We start from the raw sequence: 23,180 nt of genomic DNA on the forward strand, positions 1-23,180 counted from the left end.
TGTAGCCCAATTACAGCTATCTTTTCACTGCCCCGTAACACTACAGGTTGCTAGAACAGACCCTATTCACAGTCATAAGAACCCATTCCCATGCTATCAACACTTCAGCACTGAGGGATAAGAGATGAGGTGCCTGAGATGCCAGACTGAGTCAGTCTAGGTTTAAACCTACAGGCGTAACAACTAGACAGCTCTGAGTCATTATTGAGGAATTGGAAAAATGAAAAATATCTTCATAGTGAAATATTAAAGCTAACCACAGTGGACGGCAATTTTATTGGAGTCTGAATGTGATAAAAATCAATCAATTGTGTCACTGGTGAGAACAACATCCAGGGCTAAGTGAGCCGCTTTGACTTTAACAAATCTGGAGAATAAAAGCTTTAAAAAATAAAAAATAAAAAAGCACGAGCAGTCAAGAGTCCTTAAAAGGAGAATGCAATGGCAAAATAAATGGGAAAACTCCAGTATTTTTGTACTGCACTTGTGAAGATGGAGGCCTCACAAATAATGAATAGTATCAATGTAGCAGAGCCTGAGAAATCCTGAACAAAAACACTGAGTCAGAGTCTTTCACAGGGGTCCAGTGGCTCTGAATCCACAATACATAAGAAGCGGTCGTCAGTCAAGGATCCATCTTCCCATGGGCTGTTACCTCTCAACTTTGCTGCTACTGCTGATGGACTCGTTAGGTTGCTAACAGAGCTGTGGAAAGGCCATTTTAAGATAAGAAAACTTCAAGTCGCATGAAGTGCAACAGCTCAACATCAGTGAGGAGCAGAGAAACGGAGGGATTGCTGAATCGCTGTAGCTGTCTGAGACACTGCTGAGCTGTGGGTTCAACTTTGTTGAGAAATACATAGTTAACAGTCTGGTCCATAATTTGTTAGACAGAGATCATAATTTGCCTCTTTGCACCACCTGCAGCACCGTTTTTTTATACACAGCTCACAATTTTTGGGCAAAGTCTAATCTGGCTGTAAAACCTCTTTATTCCCATTCATGAAGGCATCAGTTGAGCGTAGACCTCGACAATAATACGTGTTCTTGGTCTTGACTTGGTTAGATGATGATTTATTCATTTTTTTCACCATTTAAGTGTTGCTGAACTGACGTATTCGTCCTTTCTAAGAATGAACCAGATAGCTGATTTAGTCAACTAAGATTTGGTTGTCTGGTTTATTTTGGTGTTTCAGCCCAAAGACGGGTGTTAAGTGACCTCACATACACAGACATCTGTGTAAACCTCATCCTTCAACTTCAGATTCACATTTGCTTCATTTGTCATGAAGTAGCAAAACAACAGGTCTCAGCTGGAAATGAAACTACTTGTCAATTAAATGTCCAACTAATTTGAAGCTTCTGAAAATGGGGGCTGTGTATATAAAAGTTTATGTAATTCCTGCTCAGTTACTGCAAAATTATTTATAAAACCTCTTGAATTAAAGCTGAAAGTCTGCACTTCAATCAGATATTTACAATAAGGACCTAATTCAAATAATCAAGGAGTTGCTTATACACCATGGATTTGGAGAAACGTAACATCCTTAGCTTAATTCAATTCGATGCATACAGCACTAATTGACAACAACAGTCACCTCAAAGGGCTTTATATTGCCTGGTAAAGAAAAAAACCCAACAAAATTGCACTTTGGCGACAGTAGGAAGGAAAAACTCCCTTTTAACAGGAAGAAACCTTAGAACCAGGCTCAGGGGGGGGGCGGCATCTGCCACGACCGGTTGGGGGTGATGGGGGAGAGAGAGAAAAAAACCTTAATGATGGAACATGATGATCATCAGTGAATACAACACATGTATATAAGAAATTTACCTTTCTTCAAGTCAATTTTCATCTTCTTGCCACCCTTCCTTCCTGTGAGGTTAGACATGTTGGCGGAAGCAGGACTCCTACTGGCCAGCGGGCTCTCACTGCGGGGCCAAGTTGTCGGAGACGAGCTCGCAGCCCTGGCTGTGGACGTGGGAGACGCTCTCTCTAAAGAGCCGTACACAGACTGAACAGACTCCACCGGTTGTGAGTTTACCAGAGTTGGCTCTGGGGTCTTCGTGTGTGCGTCTGGTCGCCTCATATCCGTCCTGGTGTTCATTTTAGGTTCTGGTTTGGGTTCTGGTTTGGGTTCTGGCTTGGAGTCGGCTTTAGTGCGCGTCACCACTGGACTGCCTTTGGTAGACGAGTCTTTGCTGTCGCTGGTGAAAAGCTGACCTATGAAGCTTTTCTCATAGCGTGACTTGTTGGCTACAGGAAGAACCTCCACATGCACTGAAGGCAACCCCATAGCTTGGCGGAACACTTCCTGAGACCTAGAGAGGGAGACAAGGATAATTTAGGAAAAGTAAAAAAAACAAGATGACAACTTTAATCGCTCTCTCTTTGCTTTGTGGAACATTACAAACCTGTAAACCAACAAAGGAGAACTCAAAAGTGAGGCTGAACACAGAAAGAAAGAGAACACAGAATTGGAAAGCAAAGAAGGAGAGGGTGAATGAGGCTTGTGCTTCACTAAAGGGCTGTATTATAGTTTGGATTAACAACAGTGACTCCTCCAGCTGGCTTGGGACACTGTGGTCCCTATCAGATGGTGAGACCTTGAAGCAGGATCCTATTCCAGCTTTAATAGACCACTATCAGCCCCACATTCACACAAAACAGAGAACAGAGTGAGATGCAGTTAAATTGACCCATTCAGAAAGAGATATAGGACGGGGGAAAAAAACCCAGAAAGGACACGGACAGGAGTTTGAAGTGTGTGCGCTGAAAACATGAGAAAAAAAAAATAGAATAATACAGAGACAAAAAAATACGCCATCGGTAGAGCAGATGTGGTGTGAGATAGCATAGAGCAGAGAATGTGAAGGATTTGTCTGGTTAATAAAGGAAGCAAAGTGAGTGACAGGTGGGGTATTTCTACAGCGTTATAGTGGTGACAGGATGAGTGGGAGTACACACACACACACACACACACTTTTTTTTGCTTTTACGTTTTTAGTTCCTCATCACATCCCTGACACGCACACATATACACCACATGTCTTGGGTTGTGTCAGGATAAGCCGATCCGCCTCAGATCCAATTTGGATGATGTTAACAAATAATTTTCAAATCTTTTCGTCTTTTCCTAGCAACAAGGTTACAATCTTCTGCCAAATGGAATCACCTGGAACACTTATTTTTGCCATTTGAACAAAAGAATAATCAAACAATCAGCAAAACCAAAGCGCATAAGGACGGATTAAGCAAACGGCAAACAAAAAACTCACAGGAGCCAGGTCCGGAAGAAGAAGAATGGAGAAAGAAAGGGAAACATAGATGAGGGGAAACAAATGGGAAAGGGGGAGCTGCTCAGTTCAGTAAGCTTTTAAGATCCTCCACAGTCTGGGTCCACGGTTTAATTACGTCTCCTTTAGCCCTGTGGATATTCTCAGAGGAGAGCTAAAGATAAGCAACATCAACAAACGCGAGCAACCATTGTCACCGTCTAAGCAAGTAATGCAATTCCCACCTGGTGGCAACCAAAGTCTTCAAGGTGGCTAAAAACACATTTCTGGAGCAGCTGATGCAAATCCTTTAACTCTTTCCTCCAAAAAGACGACATCTGACGACCCCCCCATTACCACAGCAGAACATCTGCCTCTAGCTCACCTCAAGCATCCTCCTGTCACACCAACCCCTCTACGTGTCCTCCTTCACTACATCCATGAATCTCCTCTGTGGTCTTCCTCTTTTCTCCCTGCCATCCAGCTCCATATTTAACATCCTTTGCTCACTATATTCACTCTCCCTCCTCTGCACATGTCCAAACCATTTCAACCTTGCTTCTCTCCATTTCCCATGTCTGTTAAAAGCTCAGCCATAACATTAAACATCCTCATGCGACCAGAACTGACACACTGAGGGGGATATGAGCCCGCTAGGGTCGTCTTTTAGTGTCTGGCACCAGGATCTCATTGAGTTCTGTGAATGGATGCATGGGGGCTTGGACGTGTTGTGGCGCATCCCGCAGACACTCAACCTGAGCAGGCCATTACACGTTGAGCAGTGTTGCCTGTAAGATGTTAATCTGTTTATTTTATTAAGAACACATCCCCATGCATGAAACATAGGCTCCATGCTGAAACTATTAAGTCAATCTAATATACTGTACATGTTTCAGATCAAATATTAGCTTTGATTTTGGTTTCTGTGTTGAAAAACTGCACTCCCACACACACTGGCCAACTTACTGCGCAAAGGTCTTGTCCTGCAGTGGTGTATCATTGATTTGGACGATGCACTCGTCCTCCTTGAAGAGATTCTCCTTCTTGGACCGACTGTTTTCCTCGATGCCTTTAATGTGGAGGCCAAGGGGTCTTGCGACAAATACAGTATGGAGTCAATATGAAATCACGGAGGTAAACACACATGACTACATGGCAACACTCGAGTAACTTCTGCATTTTTATGAGTCAACATTGCCATCTGCCTTTCCTTGCGCAGGCCTGCTTGATTATGAGAGGATGTGGAGAAGAGAGCGTTTATGTGAGCTTACCGTCCATTGAGCGAGGAGCAGTATGGGACCACGTGTATACCCAGGGGCCCACGGTCACCAGGGAACTCGACTGTCCTCGTCAGACTACTGCCAAAAAATACACAAATCAGGGACATGAAATCCTGAAAACACAGATACAGTAAAAAAACAACAACAACAAAAAGCTACACACACTCAACCTTTCCATTTGCATTTTCCTCCAGGCTACACAGATAGGGATAGAAATTAGCTTACAGGCAGCCCTGCCAAAAATTGGAATTATGTGTGTGTTTTTGTGTGTGGGGTGTGTGCGATTGAGGACGCAGGTGGCTACTTCACCCCTTATCTACCTGCCTCTCAACTACCCAATCTAGCCGGTGGACAAAAGAAGAGAGCAGGAGATAAAAGAAAGAGACAGATAGAGGAGCAGATACAGATGAAACAGAATGAGGTTCTCTAATAATCTCTGCAGAGCCTTGAACTGTGGCTTTTAGCCGCAGATAAACAAGGACAATACCACTAAAGATAAACAAGAAGAGGGCTGCTTTTGATATTGGTTAGAGGAGAGAGGGGGACCTGCACGCTACGAGAAGATCAGAGAACTCCATCTCTGTCTGCAGGTTTGTTCTTATAAACACAATTATGGATCGTGTCTTCACCAAATTAATACAGTACGGAATTAATATACTAGTGCGTGCAGATTAAAAGCATTCTTTAAGTTTAAAACTGCTTTTTTTTTAACTTATTTGTATGCTTTGGACAAATCTCGAGTATACATTTTGCTTCGGGGCACCAGATTTGTTGCTGATGTGGACAAAAAGTTGTTATCTAGATGGGTTTAAAGTGGAAATTAAACTGTTGACCTTTTTGTTTGAAAGAGCAAAGCCTAAACACAGTGGAGGTTACCCACAATGATATTTTTAACATGTGGATGACAAGTGACAGGTCCTTAAAGCAGTACTAGTGCTGTGTGTCATGTTATTTTTGTCATTTCATTGTTGTGCATTGTGATGTGATGCAAACCTCACAGCGCAGCAGTCTCGCTACCATCTTGTCAACCTTCCCTTTCACTCTTTGCTCCTATCCTTCAGTCACAAATCGCCCCAGACACTCGTCTCCACCCTGCCTGCGCTCCGTTCCTCACCTCTCTTGGGCACTCTCCATCGCTTTCAGGCATTTAAACTCATCTCCCTTCACCTTTCTTTCCATCTCCCTCTCATTCACACATGTATTTTCTCTTACGTCTACAGAGTTTGATTCCTCTTCCCTCCAGAGCATACCTCCACCTCTCCAGGCTCCTGCTATAACTACAGATAACCATGTCGTCTGTGAACATCACAGTCCAGGGAGACTCCTGCTGGACCTCATCTCTACATAGGATGGATGTGGTGTGCTTTCTTCTCTCAAAAACATGACCAGATTGTTTGTGAAAAATTACAAAATAAATTGCAGTTAAACACAGAGATCTAATTAATGGAAAGTTTTGAATATTTTATCCTCATGGCTCATCTAAGTGTGCAAATCTCCATTTCCTCCTAACTGCATACTCAAGTGTAGTTAAACAAGTCACTGAAACCTTAATTGCTACTAATGTGTGTAACTATAAACTGTAAACTATAAGTCAGTTTGGAAACCAAGTCTCTTAGTTTATTGTAACTAAATGGATTTAATTGATTGGTTCTTATGTAGTACTCTTCTGCTCCACACAAAGAGCTTCATGTCTCATTCGCCCACTCACACACACATTCACACTCTGATGAACACATCCTGAGATGAAAGTATTTTTCCCGAGGATACTTTGGCAAACAGGAATTGAACCGCCAGCCCTCTGAATAATACAGTGAGCCACAAACACCCCATACCTCTTAAAAAGTTATGTGTACACGTAAAACCATGACTTCAGTCATCTGGAGAATGAAGCAAAGCCTAATATATTACATTACATTCATTAGGCGTGTGCCATTTGTCCACTGTGAGTCTGTGGATTCTGCCTCCACAGAAAGAAGTCGTCCAAACTTTACGAACGAGCAAATAAACATCTGTTTACTTGTAAAGTAAAGGTACTTTTGACCCGACATCACTGGGTGAAAGCACGGCTATGTTTTCAGCCTGTAGCAGGGGAAAGGGAGACTCTTTCATGTCCTTATTTCAAGGGATATTTCCATTTCAATTCAGTTTTATTTATATAACACCAAATTACAACAGCAGCCACCTCAAGGTGCTTTATATTGTAAGGTAAAGCCAATAATGGAGAGGAAACCCCAACAATCAGCCCCTATGAGCGAGCACAAAAGTGTGGAGGATAAACTCCCTTTTAACAGGAAGGAACCTCTGGCAGAGTCAGGCTCAGTGAGACGAGGCCATCTGGTCATCAGAACACAGCCTGGAACATAACAGTGAGTATGAAACCAGATGTGAGATGAAACAGGAGCCCAGGAAAGTGTTAAAACTCAAGGAGATCTGGAGGTAGAAGAAGTCTCCTTGTTCTTATATTATCCAAGATAATAATTCTGTCTTCCATCGTTTAGACTACAACAGAATCTGCATTTCTTTTAAAGTTTCCCACATAGCAAAAAAGTTACAAGGCAAAAAGTCACGAGTTTTTAAAAAAAAACTTTTATGTGTGTATGTGGGATTTGAAAGGAAACACAAGAACGAGTCTGAGAACAAAAGCACAGAAGTTCAAGTTTTATGTGCTTCACGCACGTACACAAGCCTAAGGACTAGCTGGGATCATTACAACGCACTCCTCCGTCACTGTCACCCTGCTCTCGTTAACCTCTGCCAGGGTCACACACATACTGTACACACACATCCAATTTGCATTCTTATTGCTACATCGCTCGCTCGCAAACACCATCAGTCACATTCCTCCAAATTGAAAATTCAGATACACACATGCATCGCATTTACATCTATTAGAGAACACAGTTACATCTAAATTACAGATGTGCACAAACCATGAATTACACAAACGCACGCATGCACACACGGCGTGAGAATTTACTTTCAGAGAGGGTACACAATGAGGCCAGGATTGTTTAGCATCATACAAACACACAGGTACAAAGCTAGTCCTGCATGATCTAAATGTATTCACGCGGTGTTGGGGGGGGGGTTAACAAACACACACACACACACACACACACACACACACACACACACACACAGCTTTAGCCCATTTACATTCATATAAAAAACAAACTGTGGCACAAACAAGCTCATCAGAGGCAACAGTAGCTTGTTAGCGCTGCACGCTAATATGCAGAATAGCTCCGCTCACCCATTTTAGCATCCCACTGACACAAACACAAACAAACACAGTCATTCCACTGGGGAGGGGTGCGAGGGCTGGGACTGGAGGGGGAGGGGGAGCAGTGGGATGGATGAAAAGAGCAACGAGGAGTGAGACAGATGGAGCTCCCACTCTTGGTTGACTTCCTCTACGTCGACAGAGGCCGAGTGTCTAACACACTCGCAGCCGGGACTCCTGAAAATGTGCCCTCGCTCGCTCACCGTAGTGTCTTCAACTGCCAACCATCTGTTACCATGGCAAACTATCTGTGAGAGCCGTGCCTCCATTGTATCACGGGGCTGTCAAGACACCACTGTACTGTAAAACGCTGAAGAATCACCATCTGTCATTCCAGCCAAGTCCTCCCTTCTGAGCGCCCGCGACTCTGAAAAGAGCCATTTTCTAATCGGGGTGATGGTGTAGGGGGGGGGATCGATCTGCTGCTGCACAGGAATGTCACACAACCATCGGCTTTCCAGTCACGGCCTTCCTGGATGAGACAGGTGAAGGGGCTGCGGTGCAGGGTTTAATTGTTACCATGGTTACTGTGACTGACAGCCTCAGAGAAAGATGAAAAATGATGATATGACTCCCGTCGAGCCGGACGTCTGCAAGTGATGACTCCAAAAAACAAAAAAAGGCGGATGCTTCCACGGTGAGACGTCTATTCAAGCCTGAATACTGTACATTCACTCACCTGTACACACACTCACACACATTTGACTTTTACAGGTCAGCCAGCAGTGCTTGGCCAATCATGATCAGATTATCCCAGAATTATTACACCAAAACCACCAGAAGCCACGCCTCCATAAAGACACAAAACAACCATCATTAGCCAAAAAATACCAAAACCCGAGCAACAATAAGTGATGCATCCTGACCACTGTGTGGTAACTCTCACCCTTAAATGTATGAAATAACTTTAAACGGCCTTTGCTGTCCACAGTGCTTACCAGATCATTGCGTGTCACCTAGTCAGACTTAATTAACCTAACTGTGAAAGCGCTGAACTCAGCCTAATTAACCCTGTCAGCTATCTAACTGCTAACACGGGAAACCAAACATCTTTAGAAATCTTCTTTTTTTTTAACGATTGCCTACATGCTACACCCTGTCATCACACCTGAGACAACAGATACGCTGGTTTCTGATACTAAATGGTGCCTCGGTGCTTGGTTGCTCTCAGGAACCGAAGGAGCGATCCTACCCGGATATACCCGATTACCTCAGACGTAACACGAGTTTAGCAATAATTCAGTTTTTGGAGGTTTTTGAGTTGGTTATAACCAAACCAGATATGCAGATTGCTGGGATGACCGGAGCGCACGGCACACAGGAAGAAGTTATAATCAAACTTAACTGAATTAATCATACTCAGTATGCTGACAGTGACATAAGCCAGTGTCTGACGCCACATTATCTACAGATAATGTGCTAAACACTGACAGTCTGATTAATCAAAAGTAAAATAAAGATATTAAGTATTAATTCAAAACATTATTAGTAGCCCTAGGTGTAACATTAATATCCCCAGCCTTCCTTTTCATCTAGACTCCAAGCACAGCTGTGCAACACTGCTGTAAACTGAGCTTGGGGCTATTTTTAGATCTAAAATCAGATCTGAAATCTGAAAAAGACTCTTTAATGAGCTTTTAATCTTGGCTTTTCATATTCCTCTGCAATATTATTAGTACCAGTGTATCTGCTAGAATAAATTTGAACTGTTATTTGCATTTATGCAATAATCCAGGCCCACACTCACTTCTGTTGCAGCCTAAACAGATGAACAACTGTCCCACCCACAACCTCATAATGGGTTACACACACACACACACACACACACACACACACACACAAATGTTTAATACTGTCATAGTGTCGGGCTGTCAAACAAAGAAAAGAGTCGTAATCCTAGTCTCCATCCCTGTGCCACACCAAGCTACCTTTAAGAGTGACACCTGCACACACACACTTACCTGAAGTTAATCTTGCTCATCTTGGCAGGGGGGTCTTCTGCAAGTCGGTCCAGAGCTCCTTTCAGTACATTGCCGATTTCCTGTATTAGACATGAACAAACAAACAAAAACATTAAGTCGTTGATAGCTGCAATGACAAATGAACAGTTTTTGACCTGTACGCGCGCTGAACAGCAGCCGGTCGGGGAACACGAGGAGGCCCGCCACCAATTAGTAAAACAATCTCACGCCGCCATCAATCACCTTTGGAGACAGTGAAGGAAGAATGACCACCGGACGCTGAGCTCTTACCACACGCCGCTGTCCTTCCTTCACTCTGTGTACATTTCTATCTATCTACTTCTCCCTGCCCTCCCTCCCCCTCCTTCATCCATCCCTGCCCTGTTTGTCGGGGCAAGCCTCTATTTTTAAGTCTACAAAGAAAAAACACAACAAAAAAAAATCAACAACCCTGGGGCAAACGAATAAAAAGGAAGAGGGAGAGAGAGAAATGTGGGAGCAAAGAAAGAAAGCGACAGCGTCAAACTGTTGTGAGACGCTCAAACACACTCGAGGGGTGGGACTGAGAATTCGCCCCAGATCGGTAAAGACAAGAGGGGAGCAATTAGGTCCTTCTGCCTTGTCACTTTCATTGTGTCACCAGTACTAATGGCTGAAAAGCTCCCCGCCCACCAGCCCACTACTTAGCAACCCCACCACCACACCCAACTCCCCTATGGACCCTCTGTCACAGTACAGAATAAATATATGCTTTACATCTCACGCGCGCGCGCTTCCTGCAGATATTACCTACACATACCGTCTCTGCAGAGCTGCAAACGTGGAAAAAAAAAAAACATGATGTGTTTATGAATACAAACACATATGCTGCCTGCACAAATAGTGACCCACTTATCTGGGCTATGTGAGATTACCCCCCCACCTACAGTGGAGCACATGTGTGCGGGGGCAGAAAAGATGAGCTGGAGGCTCCATTGTTGCTGTGCATCTTCCCGCAACGCCATTAGCTAACGCACACGCAACACATGCTTCTCCATCTTTGGTACATCCTCATCACAGAGTGAGGAATGGAGCCCTTGGGAATGCGAGGCTGGCAGGAGTGCAGGTGAACACGTGTAACGTGAACACGCGCGCTTAGCTGTACATCCCGTTTTAAAGGAACTGTACCATGAAAAGGAACTGCAGCACCACGCACACATTAGGTACAGTAGCATAAAATCCTCCCCGTGTGCCTGCGTCTCTTCTAAAATTACATACGTTATATAAGATAGGAGATGGAAGGGTACATAAACACACACATAAACCTGCATATATTTAATGCTTTAACATTAAGGGATCAAGCCAATCTCTGATTGGGAGCACTCAGGTTTAAGTGGTTGTAAAAACAGCAGAATCCCTGCTGTGCTCAGCCAATCAGCTTGCCCCTTTCGGTGTTTATATCTCAGCACACTTAAGAGGAACATTAGTGTCATTCCAGCCTCTCTAAGGAGAGTGAAAAGGCTGCAGTGTTTGGGTTTGCAATAGTAAAACTTTTAGAGATGAGATGTTTGTTATATTAGTGTACTTATGTAACGGATACCCATACTAACCCATGTGCTACTGGGCTATAAGGTCGTCTCCTTGTGCATGTCTGGACTGATCCCAGTGCAGTTGCCATTTTAACATCGCTCCCTGAAAGTCCCCTTCGGACCGACTGTATGCACTTTCTGTAACTTACAGATTTGTCCTGAGACAAAAACGATCTAGTTTTCACATGGAGGATCATTATGAGAGCTAGGTCTCCCAGTATGACTCAGAACAAACTGGACTTTTTCAAGTTCAAAGATGACACATCAGATCAGGAGGTGTGTATGCTAAGGTTTGTAGTATATGAACCTTGAATTAGTTAAATGGGACATTTACTCACACTGCTGGATGCATAATGGCCAACTCTGAGTTCAGTATCTTGCCCAAAGGTACTCTGAGAAGCAGATTGGAGTAGCCAGGGATCAAACCACCAAAATTCCAATTGGAAAATGACCAGCTCTACCTCCTGAGCCGCCCTACTCCAAATTATCAAGGCATCTCAGGGAAGACGTTAGGCAGAAACTATCTGAACTGTGGTACGTGCGCCTGCCATTATGCTCATGGGCACCCACAACCTCCTTGCGACAAGAATAACGTGATGGTTGCTCAGTTATTGGACTGCAAATAGTTGCAATGATTAACTGGTTGCCCTGAATTTGAGCATGTGAAACATTCAAATTCTAAGTGACCACAATCACAAAATTGAACAAGGGGCCTCACGGGACCGTGTTCTGGCTCTGCAATCAGAGACAGACTGGCAAAGGTCTGCACATTTATAACCACAGACACAGACATGCCAGTATGTTGCAATCAATCTGAGTCAGTCTGTGGTGTTGACTATAACCCATGTGCAGCACATCTCTTTGCAGTAAGGGACTTGACTTGGTTGTATGCCTGTATAAAAGCAAGGTTGCAGAGTACCTATGTCGTTTTTCAGTTAAACTTCTGTCCTGCAGTAATTATGTCACTATGTGTGGAGGATATTCTGAATTTTTAAATCTATGAATTTATGCTGGATTCTGAATAAAAGGAGTTAATTTGGATTCCTGCTTTAGGTGAACTTGTTTGTATGTAGAAGGCAACAGATTTGGGAAATTTCCCCAATTCACCACGAACACAATTCCCAGCTCAAACTGATGATCACTAACAGCAAACCAACTGCATCATTTTGCATCCTTTACTGTCATATTGACACCAAAGTCACTTTGAAGACGGCAACTAACTGCAAGTGGTTGCAATCCTGGTCCCCATGAGTGAAGCAATCATTGTAAACAGTCACAGTAAGTTTGGTTGTGTTGCAGTCTCTAACCACTGTTTTCCCCATGCGTGACTGTAGCATAACATAATCTTCCCGCACCATGTGCACCACTTTCATCCTTTTAATATGCAAATGAAACATAAGCAACAGCACTGAAAGAGATCCAGCGGCGCATTAGGAGACACCCATGAAGGGGAGCTCATTTTAAAATCAGGTTTTTGAGTTGTAAAAGATTTTCATTGCACCTCACACTGATGACTTTAGTGTGATCAGCACTATTCATTATTTTAACACTTATCTTTACCTTTTTTACACCAGTGTACAATAATGTCCCATCAGCAGACACTTTGTTTACTTCTGACTGATTAAAGTTCATATTCAGCTTCTTTCACTATTTTTAAAAGAATATTATATGAAGCCACAGTCCTTTTCCACAAGCATAAGATAATGAGCACTAAACCCCAAGTATTGTTTAGCTCTGATAACATCTAAACCCCCTCTGAGCTTACACATCCGATTGACACTTCAGCTTCTGTCTTAGCTTAAAAATGGACAGCGCCTTTTATCACTTATGGTTAAAGTGATACTTCCAACGCTTCAGCTTGTGCTTACTCTTTGTGCTATCACTTAAGCTCCTTTCAGCACCGTCTCTTCAGCTGCTATTGTCTGGGTATCCCATATGAATATATAAATTTTTTAAAAACCTGATGAAAATCAAAACTTTAAATGTTTCAGATGCTTCAAGTGCAGTTTTGACAGTTGTTTTTCTTTAAGAAATCATTATGTAATCTAGTTTCCTCTCTGAGTGATTAAAATGTGGCAGGCTTTGTGGTGCCAGGACGAACGCTCAAATAATTTGCGAAACCTGTCTGAAAAGCTGCCTAAGCACGACTAACAGGTTGTCTTCTCTGTTATTGTGCCGCACGACGCCAAACACGTTTCTGTTTGGAGGCAGAGTCGACGCTGTGAGTGACAGGGCGGTGCGCAGACATATGAGAGATGAGATATTTGTGTGTGTGAGCTGTTGTTGTCAGACAGATGAGTAATGAGGTGTGTGTGCCTCTTCCGTGTATTTCCTGTAGCAGCCTAGTTTGAGAAATAGCATGCGTGCACGTGTAGGGGAATGTGTAACCGTGGGATCACAGTTTCGATGTGCTCGCCGCTGCCCCCTGACCCTCGTCATATCCATCACATCAACTGACTGCCGCTGCTTGTGCGCTTTCTCACACATTGTCTTTAAAAAACACACAAATGCACCGCTAAATGCTGAAGCTTTGGAAAAGTCAACACCAGATGAACACGATAAAGTACGAATGACTGTTCAACTGCACTGCTACACCTCGACATATTAATAATGAGACAAAAAGGTGAGAGAGAAAAAGTGAATGAAGAAATATTATCCAAGCATTATAAGAAGGGAGAGTGCAAAAGGTGAGAGGAGCAAGAGAAAAAGCAGCCGCTCCTACAGTTAGCGGGGTAGCATTAAATGTCTCATTTATTAGCTACGAACATAGCAGGAAGTCTGGATCAATTAAAGGGCCGACTGCATGTTTAGCACTGCTCAGCCTTTTGCAAGTTTCATTAGCTCTTCAGATATAAAGGGAAAGGCTAAGAGAAATGTGTGCTGCATGCGAGTCAAAGAGAGAGAAGTGGAACAACCTTAGCTTTCACCATAGCAGGCAGTGAAATCAATTAAAGGGGCAGGATGCATATTTATCACCTTATCAGGCTGAATTAGACTTTATCTAGCTTTCAATACCTACTTCAAGACAGAAAGGGACAAAAGTGTGTATGTGTGTTGATTTAAGTGTGTGTTGATTTGAGTGAGTGAGTGTGTGGATGAGAGTAAGGGGGTTTCCAGAGGAGTTGGTGGTACAGTGGATGAGGGAGGATGAAGTGATAGCGTATTGATCTAAGGAGTCCATCAGGCCGAGGACTCAATATGCCCAAGAGCTGTGACGGCCTCACAAGCTTTCACACAAACACACACACGACACTAAGGCTCCCTTTCCTCCTCCACACGTCGCCTACAACATACATAAATTCCACAGGCTTGGATCGCAGGTCTTGATCAGATTACTGATTACTGCAGCCGTGAGCAATCATTAATTACTTTAAGACTAATCCCTGATTCTTACCCTGCAAATCTTTTAACGGCTAAAGAAACACATGAGTGAATGAGCAGGAGTTAAGGTTCACGGTAACTCACTCAAGAGCACAAATAAAAAATCTTAAAGCTCCCGGGTGTGAGCAGCTGAAAAAACGGTTTTCTGATCTTAGTAAGTTCACGTGGATCAGAAAGGGAGAGCACCATTCAACGCTTAACTCAAGTCAATTTGACTTCAATTCAATTTATAAACACGGCAAGTAAAAAAAGGCTAGTGAGAAGAAAGAACTTGGTGCATCCTGGGAAGCTGCCAGCAGCATAGGCCTGTTGCAGCGTAACTAAGGGAGGATTCAGGGTCACTTGATCCAGGCGAAAAAAAACTTTAAGACAAATCTTTAAAGTAGAGACTAGAGTAGTGTCTGTCTCCCAAATCCAAACTGGAAACTAGTTACACAGAAGAGAGGCCTGAAAGCTGAAGGCTCTGCCTCTACTCTTAAACATCCTACAAAGTAAGTCAAAAAAAGTAAACCAACAGTCTCAAGGCCAAGTGCTTAAAGATGATACAGATGATGATTACTTAAATGTGAGTCATGGGTTATAAAAAAAAACAATAAAAGCTGCCTTTTCCAACGCCTTTCTCTGGAGCTGGATACCTTTAATAATCAAATTCACTCAATCTCAGTCAAGAAAAGTGGTTTATGTTGGAAATTAATTCAAGAGCTAGAGGTCACATCTCTGTCAGACTGTTCTTAGATCCACTGATACTGAGTAAAAGTTTATCTTGTAATTGTCATCTTAGTTGAGAGTATTTGACCAATATTGCTAAGCACAAAGTATAGCCAACGGTAATGTGAAAGTTTTGCTGGTATTCTGTCAGATAACAGTTTATTACAGCTCATTCATAAGGGAGCATCACTGTCTGCAGCAGGTCCCATAGCAATCCACTCAAAAGGTCATTTCACTCTGAATCACTCAAATCCATGGTGGCACTGGAAAAACAGGCCAGAAAATCCTCAAAGTCAGGAGCACAACTACTCTTAAGCGTCTTATTTGTACACATAAACAAAAGACAAGTTGGGCAGTTCATGTGGGGACACAGTTTGCAGTCACCCTTCCTCACAATAGCACCAAAGCTCCACATCAGACTCACTATGTTCTCACTATGGAAAATACTGAGGTGAGGGTGCTTCCTGGGCGGAGAATGCACAAAGGGATACATGACATTAGGGGTGGGCGATATAAACGATATACGATAGAAACTATATAAATTTAGCCAACGATAGAGATTTTGACTGTACCGCTCTATCGCGATAGCGCATGTTGATGATGTCAACAAGCTGCGCCTGTTTTGGTTGAAGATGGCCTCACATTTAATATCCATTCTAGAATATTTTGGTATACAAAAGGAGTTCATGGTGCCCCCATCCTGTGGCTGCAAAGCCCTCGAAGCAAGCTCAAATCATGACTCATCCATCACCGTGCTTTACAGTTGGTATGAAGCATTTGTGCTGATTAGTAGTGTTTGTTTGGTTTTTTACTTCTGGACAAACGTGGTCTTGCTCATTATACCCAAGCATCTCAAATTTGGTCTCATCTGGACAAAGGACATTGTTTCAGAAGTCATGTGGTTTGGTCTCAGGTTTTTTGTAATGGCTCTGAGCATTGCACCGTCTGACCTTGGTGTGAAATTGCTGTTAGGAGATTGTGGCACTATGTTAACACCCATCTGAATTCTCACAACCAACTAACTACCAAAACTTCTACTTTTATAGAGGTGTTCACACTGGCTGATGATCATTTGATTACGTAACCTATTAATTCCTATGGAAGCGGTAAGAGTGTACTTATGTTTTAAGGGAGTACACAGTAAAAACTCATTCTCACAGGACTCCATGCACACTTATATGCTCTGTCAGACCGGACTGTTTGCTTCCTGTATCTGATATTACTGCATACCCAACAAAAAAAAAAAAAAAAGACCCTCTCTGTAAGGTTGCAGCTTCTTACAAAAAGGCAAAATGTGACTTCCTGGTAGGAAAAGAGCCTACAGCCATTGCTGTCCATAGAGCCAAGCCACTGGTGTGGCTTTAAATGACAAAGCAACATAAAGAAACACTGTTAAAAAGAGTCACATTTTAAAAACAACATCTTTACAGGCCTTGTTTTTGTCTGGGTTTAAATAAGACTGCAGCAGTCGAAAGCAGGGATTCATCTGTCATGCAGCAAAGAGATGTGGAATTATGTAAACAGTTCTAAGGACACTTTAAATCATCTATAATGAGCCTGTTCATTTTGGTCCAGGCGTGCTGTTTGAAGCACACGAGGCCCGACATTTCTTGGACAAAAAATACGGGCTCTGTCATTGTGTTTACACGATGCCCACTGATGCCTGTGTTCTGCTTAGTCACCGCTGAGTTGAACACAGCAGGAGTAAACAGCAGGACTCCTTCTCCTCCCTCCCTCTCGCTACCTGAGTTTTCCTGACACACACATACAAGTGTGACCTCACCTCGATCTAGTCCTCCATGCACATTCAATAACCCACGGAGGACAAAAAAGTCGGCCTTAATGGCGGCCCGTTTCGAAAAGAGGCCGAGCGCTTGAAAAGCCGATCCTTTCAAAGTAATGCCTGGGGCAGAAAGCTGGACCACAAGAGGGATATTCAAGAGGTTTCTCCATTTGTCTTCAGTGAGTGAAAGGCAGAGACCAAATATGCAACTGGAAATACAATATGTTCATCTCTCATATTTATTTACTGTTCTCTTGCTTTCACTGAAAAACTAGTTTTACCCTGCAGGAGTTTAATCAATGGAGAGTGAACATTGAATTTCTGATGGAGCTCTTTTATTGCTCCTTTTAGAAAGCAATGAAATGAGGAAGACAAGAATACCTAATATAAATAATCGGAATATCTAACAGCCTATTTTCTCATCATGTTTAGTTGGCCAAAGGTAACGGCAGACATCAGTTTCACTGAGAAACAAAAAAAAATCAAATTTTGAAGTTATTTCCTGTGTAACTCACCGGTTCAAGAGATCCGTTGCGTTGCTTATCAGGTGGAGGTGTGGCTGTCGTCTCAAGGGGCGGGGCCAATGCAGAGTCGCTGCTGCTCCTCACCAATAGAGGTGTATCTGTGATGAGAGACATGGGCGTTAGAGACAAAGATAATGAGAGGATGCCGTCGGCTCCATCTGTGTTTGTCTTTCGTGTTGCACGCTGTTGAAAAGAATCAATATTATATTAGCTCTCTCAACTCCAAACCCACTGTGGGTGATGAGAAGAGATGAAATCAGAAGAGCAGAGGAGGAAAAGAAAATGGAAACAGAGTTGGCTTTTGTCTTCCTCGCTAAACATTTGGCCCCCATCGTTTCTAGACAGAAAAACTGTGATGGTTAGACAGGCCCCTGAGGCGCTGGCACGACCGAAATGAATAAAAATTCATTTGAAAGCATCTCGTGACACCCAAAGAAGATATTTTGAAAGAAAACAAAGAGAAAATGACTCCTGATTGAGCACGGCTAATGTATATGCGAAGAGAAACGACACGGGAAATGATGAGAAAGACAAAGTGTTTGGAAAACACGACCAGACAAAAAACACTGATCTCTTTTCAAGGGTTCCCATTTATTTTAGAATGACTCATAGACCCTGAGGGTGGACACGCAGCCACCCCAGCAAGATGCCCAAGCCTCACACCCACCCGCAGAGAGCATTTACATATGACCAGCTGTTGCCTCAACACTCCCATGCGCACACTCGCCGCAACCCCTCAGCCCAGAGGAAGGGAGAGGGAAACAACAGTGGGTCTGATTCCACAATAAAACAATTCGAAAGAAACTAATTTGGACTTTTGTGCTGCCTCTTGCGTTTAAAATCCACCCCAAAGGGAGCAGACGGGTATTTGTGGAGGTAAAACCCACGGTGGAGTGTTTCCAAATGCAACTCGACAGAGGAGAAAATAAAGTCAAGGGGAAAATAAAAAGGCAGAGTGTGAAGTAAACAGAAAGAAGGGGGGGGGGAAAAGCTGAGGAGAGAGCCAAGAGATGGTGACAGAGAAAGAGCAGGGTGAAAACCTGGAGAGGGAAGGCAAACAAAATTCTCTCCTTTCATGTAATCAATCTCTCTTTGGAGGGTCAACGACAGGGTCCTGGTCTAACGTGGTCAGAATAGAGAAGGAAAGAAGGAACTGGCAGAGGTCGGTGTGTGTGTGTGTGTGTGTGTGTGTGTGTGTGTGTGTGTGTGTGTGTGTGTGTGTGTGTGTGTGTGTGTGTGTGTGTGTAGACAGATGAAAAACGATCACTCCAATTGTCCTAGACACACAAACAAATATTCTTTCAGGCTCAAACACACTCATCCACACGTTCAATAATCTGAGTTTGTGTTCATCTTTATTAATTCATTTTTATTACTTATCCTAAACTATCAGCTATTCTTTGCTGACTCTCTGTCTGACACATTCCTTCTACCTCTGCTAACGCTGAATGTCAAAAAAAGACTCAACGCCGACTCGCTACCACCGACGTGATGGGATTTAAGCAAGACGTTCCGAACGAAAAGTAGGAAAAGCTTCAAAAATGTTGGTTTCTTTTAATTAGCACTCAAGTTTTCCTCTGTTTTTCCCTCTTACATTCAGTTTCTTTTTTTCCTGCTTTGTTGAGGAAAAAGCAGAATGTATGTGGTCCAATTTCAAAAAGCAGACTTTGTGTAGAAATGTTTAAACTACACAGGAAACCGAATGATTTGCCATAATGAAATGTGCTTTGATTTAACAGAGAAACATCCAGAGGAAAAAAAAAACGCTATCTCTCGGAGCTCGCATCAAACGGCATCAACGCTTCTCTTTATTTGTCTGTTTCTTGCTATTTGTTAATTTTGTGTGCGTCTAAACTAGGTCACGCTATCTGCACAAACTTCTCATCATTTAAGAAAAAAAAAACAACTCCTTTAGTGAAAGTGTATTCAAACTGAACACAAAGTGAATTTTAGAAACAGCAACTCTCTGCAAACGTGCAACTCTGTGCATCTCAGACATAAATCTGTCTGATGGAGGTAATGAGGGGAAGAAATGTCAATAGTGCAGGTTGAGAAGTTTCAACAGGAACCAAAAATCAGCACCGGCTTTGTGAAGATAAGAAAACATGGAGAGGGGTCAGGAGGAATAAATCAGAAATGAATGGAAGTTCCTTGTAAACTTAAGAGGTCGAGGTCGAGCTGTAAAGACACAGAGACAAGTATGACGCACACAGCACTAATGCAATGGCTGCTACAGTTACATTCACTGCGTGGGATGAATATACAATGACCTCAAAAGCAGTTCAGTGGCGTAGAAACTGGTCAACGATACCCTGACAACCACAAGTCTCTGACCAGTTGGCAAATGGTTTCTGGAAGTCACTCACGGTTGGTGGCAAAGATGCATATGATGGTGCAGGGAAAATCTGTTTAGTAAGTAGTTGGCAAGTGTTTGCAAACAAGTTGGCATCTTCCATGCAAACTGCAGGCAACTGCAGCAATCTGTTCGCGACCAAACCAATCACAATTAGTGCAAGGTTTTCAGTCTTGCACTATCTTTGCAATTTATTTCACACTGCAAAAGCCAGAAATCTCAAGCAACCACTTGCCAACATGTTGAAGAATCAACAGTTTTCCCTTCCTCCGACTGATCCACTGATCCATCTCTAGGCCTGTATGACTGAGACCTACGGTTCTTAACATCAAAAAGCAACAAGTTTGCCAAGTCAGTTTAGACTTATAAAAGGGACAAACGAATATAGTACTACATTGCTTTTAGGAAAGTGAATACAACATGAAAGTGCCATGTTTTCACTGACATTGAGCTAATTTAACTCGCAGACAGAGACCCCACTTATAACTGATACTGCCTCAAAAATTGAGTTTCAGTTCCACCTTTGGGGTATTTTGGTCTAAATTAGATGCAAATAAATTCGATGAACAACTAAAGCATTTTTATTTATCTTGCTCCATTTGTATGCATTATCTTACTAATATAAATTCTAAAAACGTATACAGCTATATTTATTTGCTACATTTTATACGAGCATTGATTAGTGCATCCCTGTTCCTTCCATTTAACCACAGAAGGCATGTTTACTGTTTAAACATTTCCAGATCAGCATATGCATTTGTAAAGGTCTCCAAGCTCAGAGGAGCCATTTATCGAATGCAGTAAAAACCTGTCATTAGATTTATGGAAAGTGAATGCAGGTAATGACTCACATGTAGTCCTACTGAATGATGAACTGCAAAACGCTGGAACAAACTGCACAGACAGACAGGTTCTTTAAGTGCCAAAATACATGACATCATGTTCATAACAGACGGATCCTGAGATTAGACACACTGAGTGATTAACCCATTTTCCAAATGGCTATAATTGATTTTCTAAAATGAGCTTGAGAAGTAAGGTGCATCATTGTGAAACCTCAGTCAAGAGCCTCCCCCTCCCACACACATACTTTGCTTCAATGTCAATGATGCGACTTTGTAAAGTGACCAAGGCTGCTCCATGGTCACAGTCAGGCTCCACTGCCCAGTGGTCAGCCCCATAAATCCTCCTCCATTTATCTATTGGAGTCAAATCTGCCTCTATCAATCCTCCAAGCACTTAGAGTCCCAGAGCTTGGCACAGCAATGTGAAGGAACCTAAGGCTCATTAGCATTGAACTCTGACCTGCAGTGACCCCTGGACGGTCAAGCGGTGTCACTAAGGGGCGGGAATATTGATGAGAGTGACAGTTGTGACTCTCTCAGGTCAGTCACTATTTGAACGGTCATAAACAAGACTCTCTCAGAGGAGTTGTTAATCAAAGCTGGCTGTTTTGCCAATAGGATCTTTAATATTGAGCTAGTACACTGAAAAATACCCAACTTAGCAGCAGCAATGACCATATTCAACTTCCACTAACTGAACAGGCACATCTGGAGCTCCTATTGCCAATTGCAGTCTGCATGTAAACAAACCACTGTTGAACAATCCCTGCTTTAAACAAAATATTGGCCATGCATTAAAAACATTCATTAGTTGACTTGAAGCTTATATCTAGAAACATGTTATAAAATGTATGTTACATAAGAAGATTCGCCAATCCCTAGGCCCAACTTTGATCTGACAGGCTTGTAATACATTAGTGGAAACCCTGAAATCAGAATCACATCTAAACCGATTCATTAGAATAATTTAGGTTACACAAATTGAGGAATAATTTATTAAGATACATATTAACGAGTCAAAAGGTAGGAGCAGACCAAACTGTTTGAGGACTTTGATTAAATCTTTAATGATTATAGTGCATGTATGCATATATGTCTGTATATATCCAATCTCCTCCTTAGCGGCTGGGTTTTGTATGAACATCGTCACATATACAGTGATTATTAACATCTATGATGAGCATTTATTAACATCTATGTGCTTTTAAAATAAAGATTCTATAGCCAAATTATTTTGATTTGGCACATAACTTAACGGTCACCAACATTTGTGTAAATTACAGACTTTTCTTTGAGTCACCACTAAATACAGAGTGAAGAACTGGAAATGAAGTCCTTAAGGTCGACATGACGCATCAAATGTATAGAAGGTAATTTACACCAGAATTTACACTATAATTTACACCGTGCTCTATAAAACTGTCATAGATTTGAAAACTGTCGGTGAAAATGGATTTAATAAATAAGTGTTTGAAGTTAAAGGTTTGAGAGCGTGTGTAGTGTCCTCTTGTGCCAGTAAAGAATGCAATGTCACTGGGTTGGTTGTTGCTAGCAGACTCACATTAGCTTATGTTAGCTAACTCGTGACAGAACTAGCTCAGGGGAAAATAAAGAAAACTAAAACAAAAAAAACAGTCTAAGGGGATCACTTTTGTACCAATCCTGGCTCCAACACTGAATTTTATGTTAACAAGTATATACAGTTCACTTTCACTCTGTTTCTTAATCAGTAAGCAGTTCTTTATTGTTAGCTAGCTGCACTGAAGCAGGAAAAGCTTTTTAAGCTATTAGCGTTATAGCTAATAGTTGGCATCTGGTAACTGTAGGTTTACAGAGCACTTTATATTGTATTTCAGACTAAACAGGTTTCTATATAGCTTGCAAAGAATACAAATAAATCTAAAAATGTATACATAATTGCTACATGTCCATGTCGCTCCATTTTTAGGTGTTTAGAAACAACCAGTTTTTGCCATCTGACGATATACAGCAGTATAAGACATAAGTATAACAAGATAAATTAACCATAGATATCTGTTTGTGCCATACATGAGTGAAGCAAAAGCACCCCAGGCCTGGCATATGCTATAAAAATAATATTTAAACAAACTGAGGAGGCTTTGGAAACAGACTAAAAATACGTCTAAATACAGCAGCCTGACATATGGTGCCCTCAGGACAGGAAGTGAGTATCATTCTTGCCCTTTTGGCAAAGTGAACA

The 23,180-nt window shown here is 42.3% G+C and overlaps 1 protein-coding gene across 1 annotated transcript in view; it reads right to left on the bottom strand.

Moving 5' to 3' along the window:
* Positions 1–23,180, bottom strand: part of LOC102201517 (partitioning defective 3 homolog B-like) — an 83,488-nt gene that overhangs the window by 16,776 nt on the left and 43,532 nt on the right. The window contains exons 4-8 of the mRNA XM_005730976.1: positions 17,753–17,859; positions 9,798–9,877; positions 4,545–4,631; positions 4,240–4,365; positions 1,832–2,319 (exon numbers count right to left, since the gene is read on the bottom strand). Coding sequence (XP_005731033.1) covers positions 1,832–2,319; positions 4,240–4,365; positions 4,545–4,631; positions 9,798–9,877; positions 17,753–17,859 — 888 coding nt within the window. The remainder of the gene's footprint in view (positions 1–1,831; positions 2,320–4,239; positions 4,366–4,544; positions 4,632–9,797; positions 9,878–17,752; positions 17,860–23,180) is intronic.

This window comes from Pundamilia nyererei, unplaced genomic scaffold (genome assembly GCF_000239375.1).
Source record: "Pundamilia nyererei isolate P.nyererei 1_Seehausen unplaced genomic scaffold, PunNye1.0 scaffold00040, whole genome shotgun sequence".
Lineage (NCBI taxonomy): Eukaryota > Metazoa > Chordata > Actinopteri > Cichliformes > Cichlidae > Pundamilia > Pundamilia nyererei.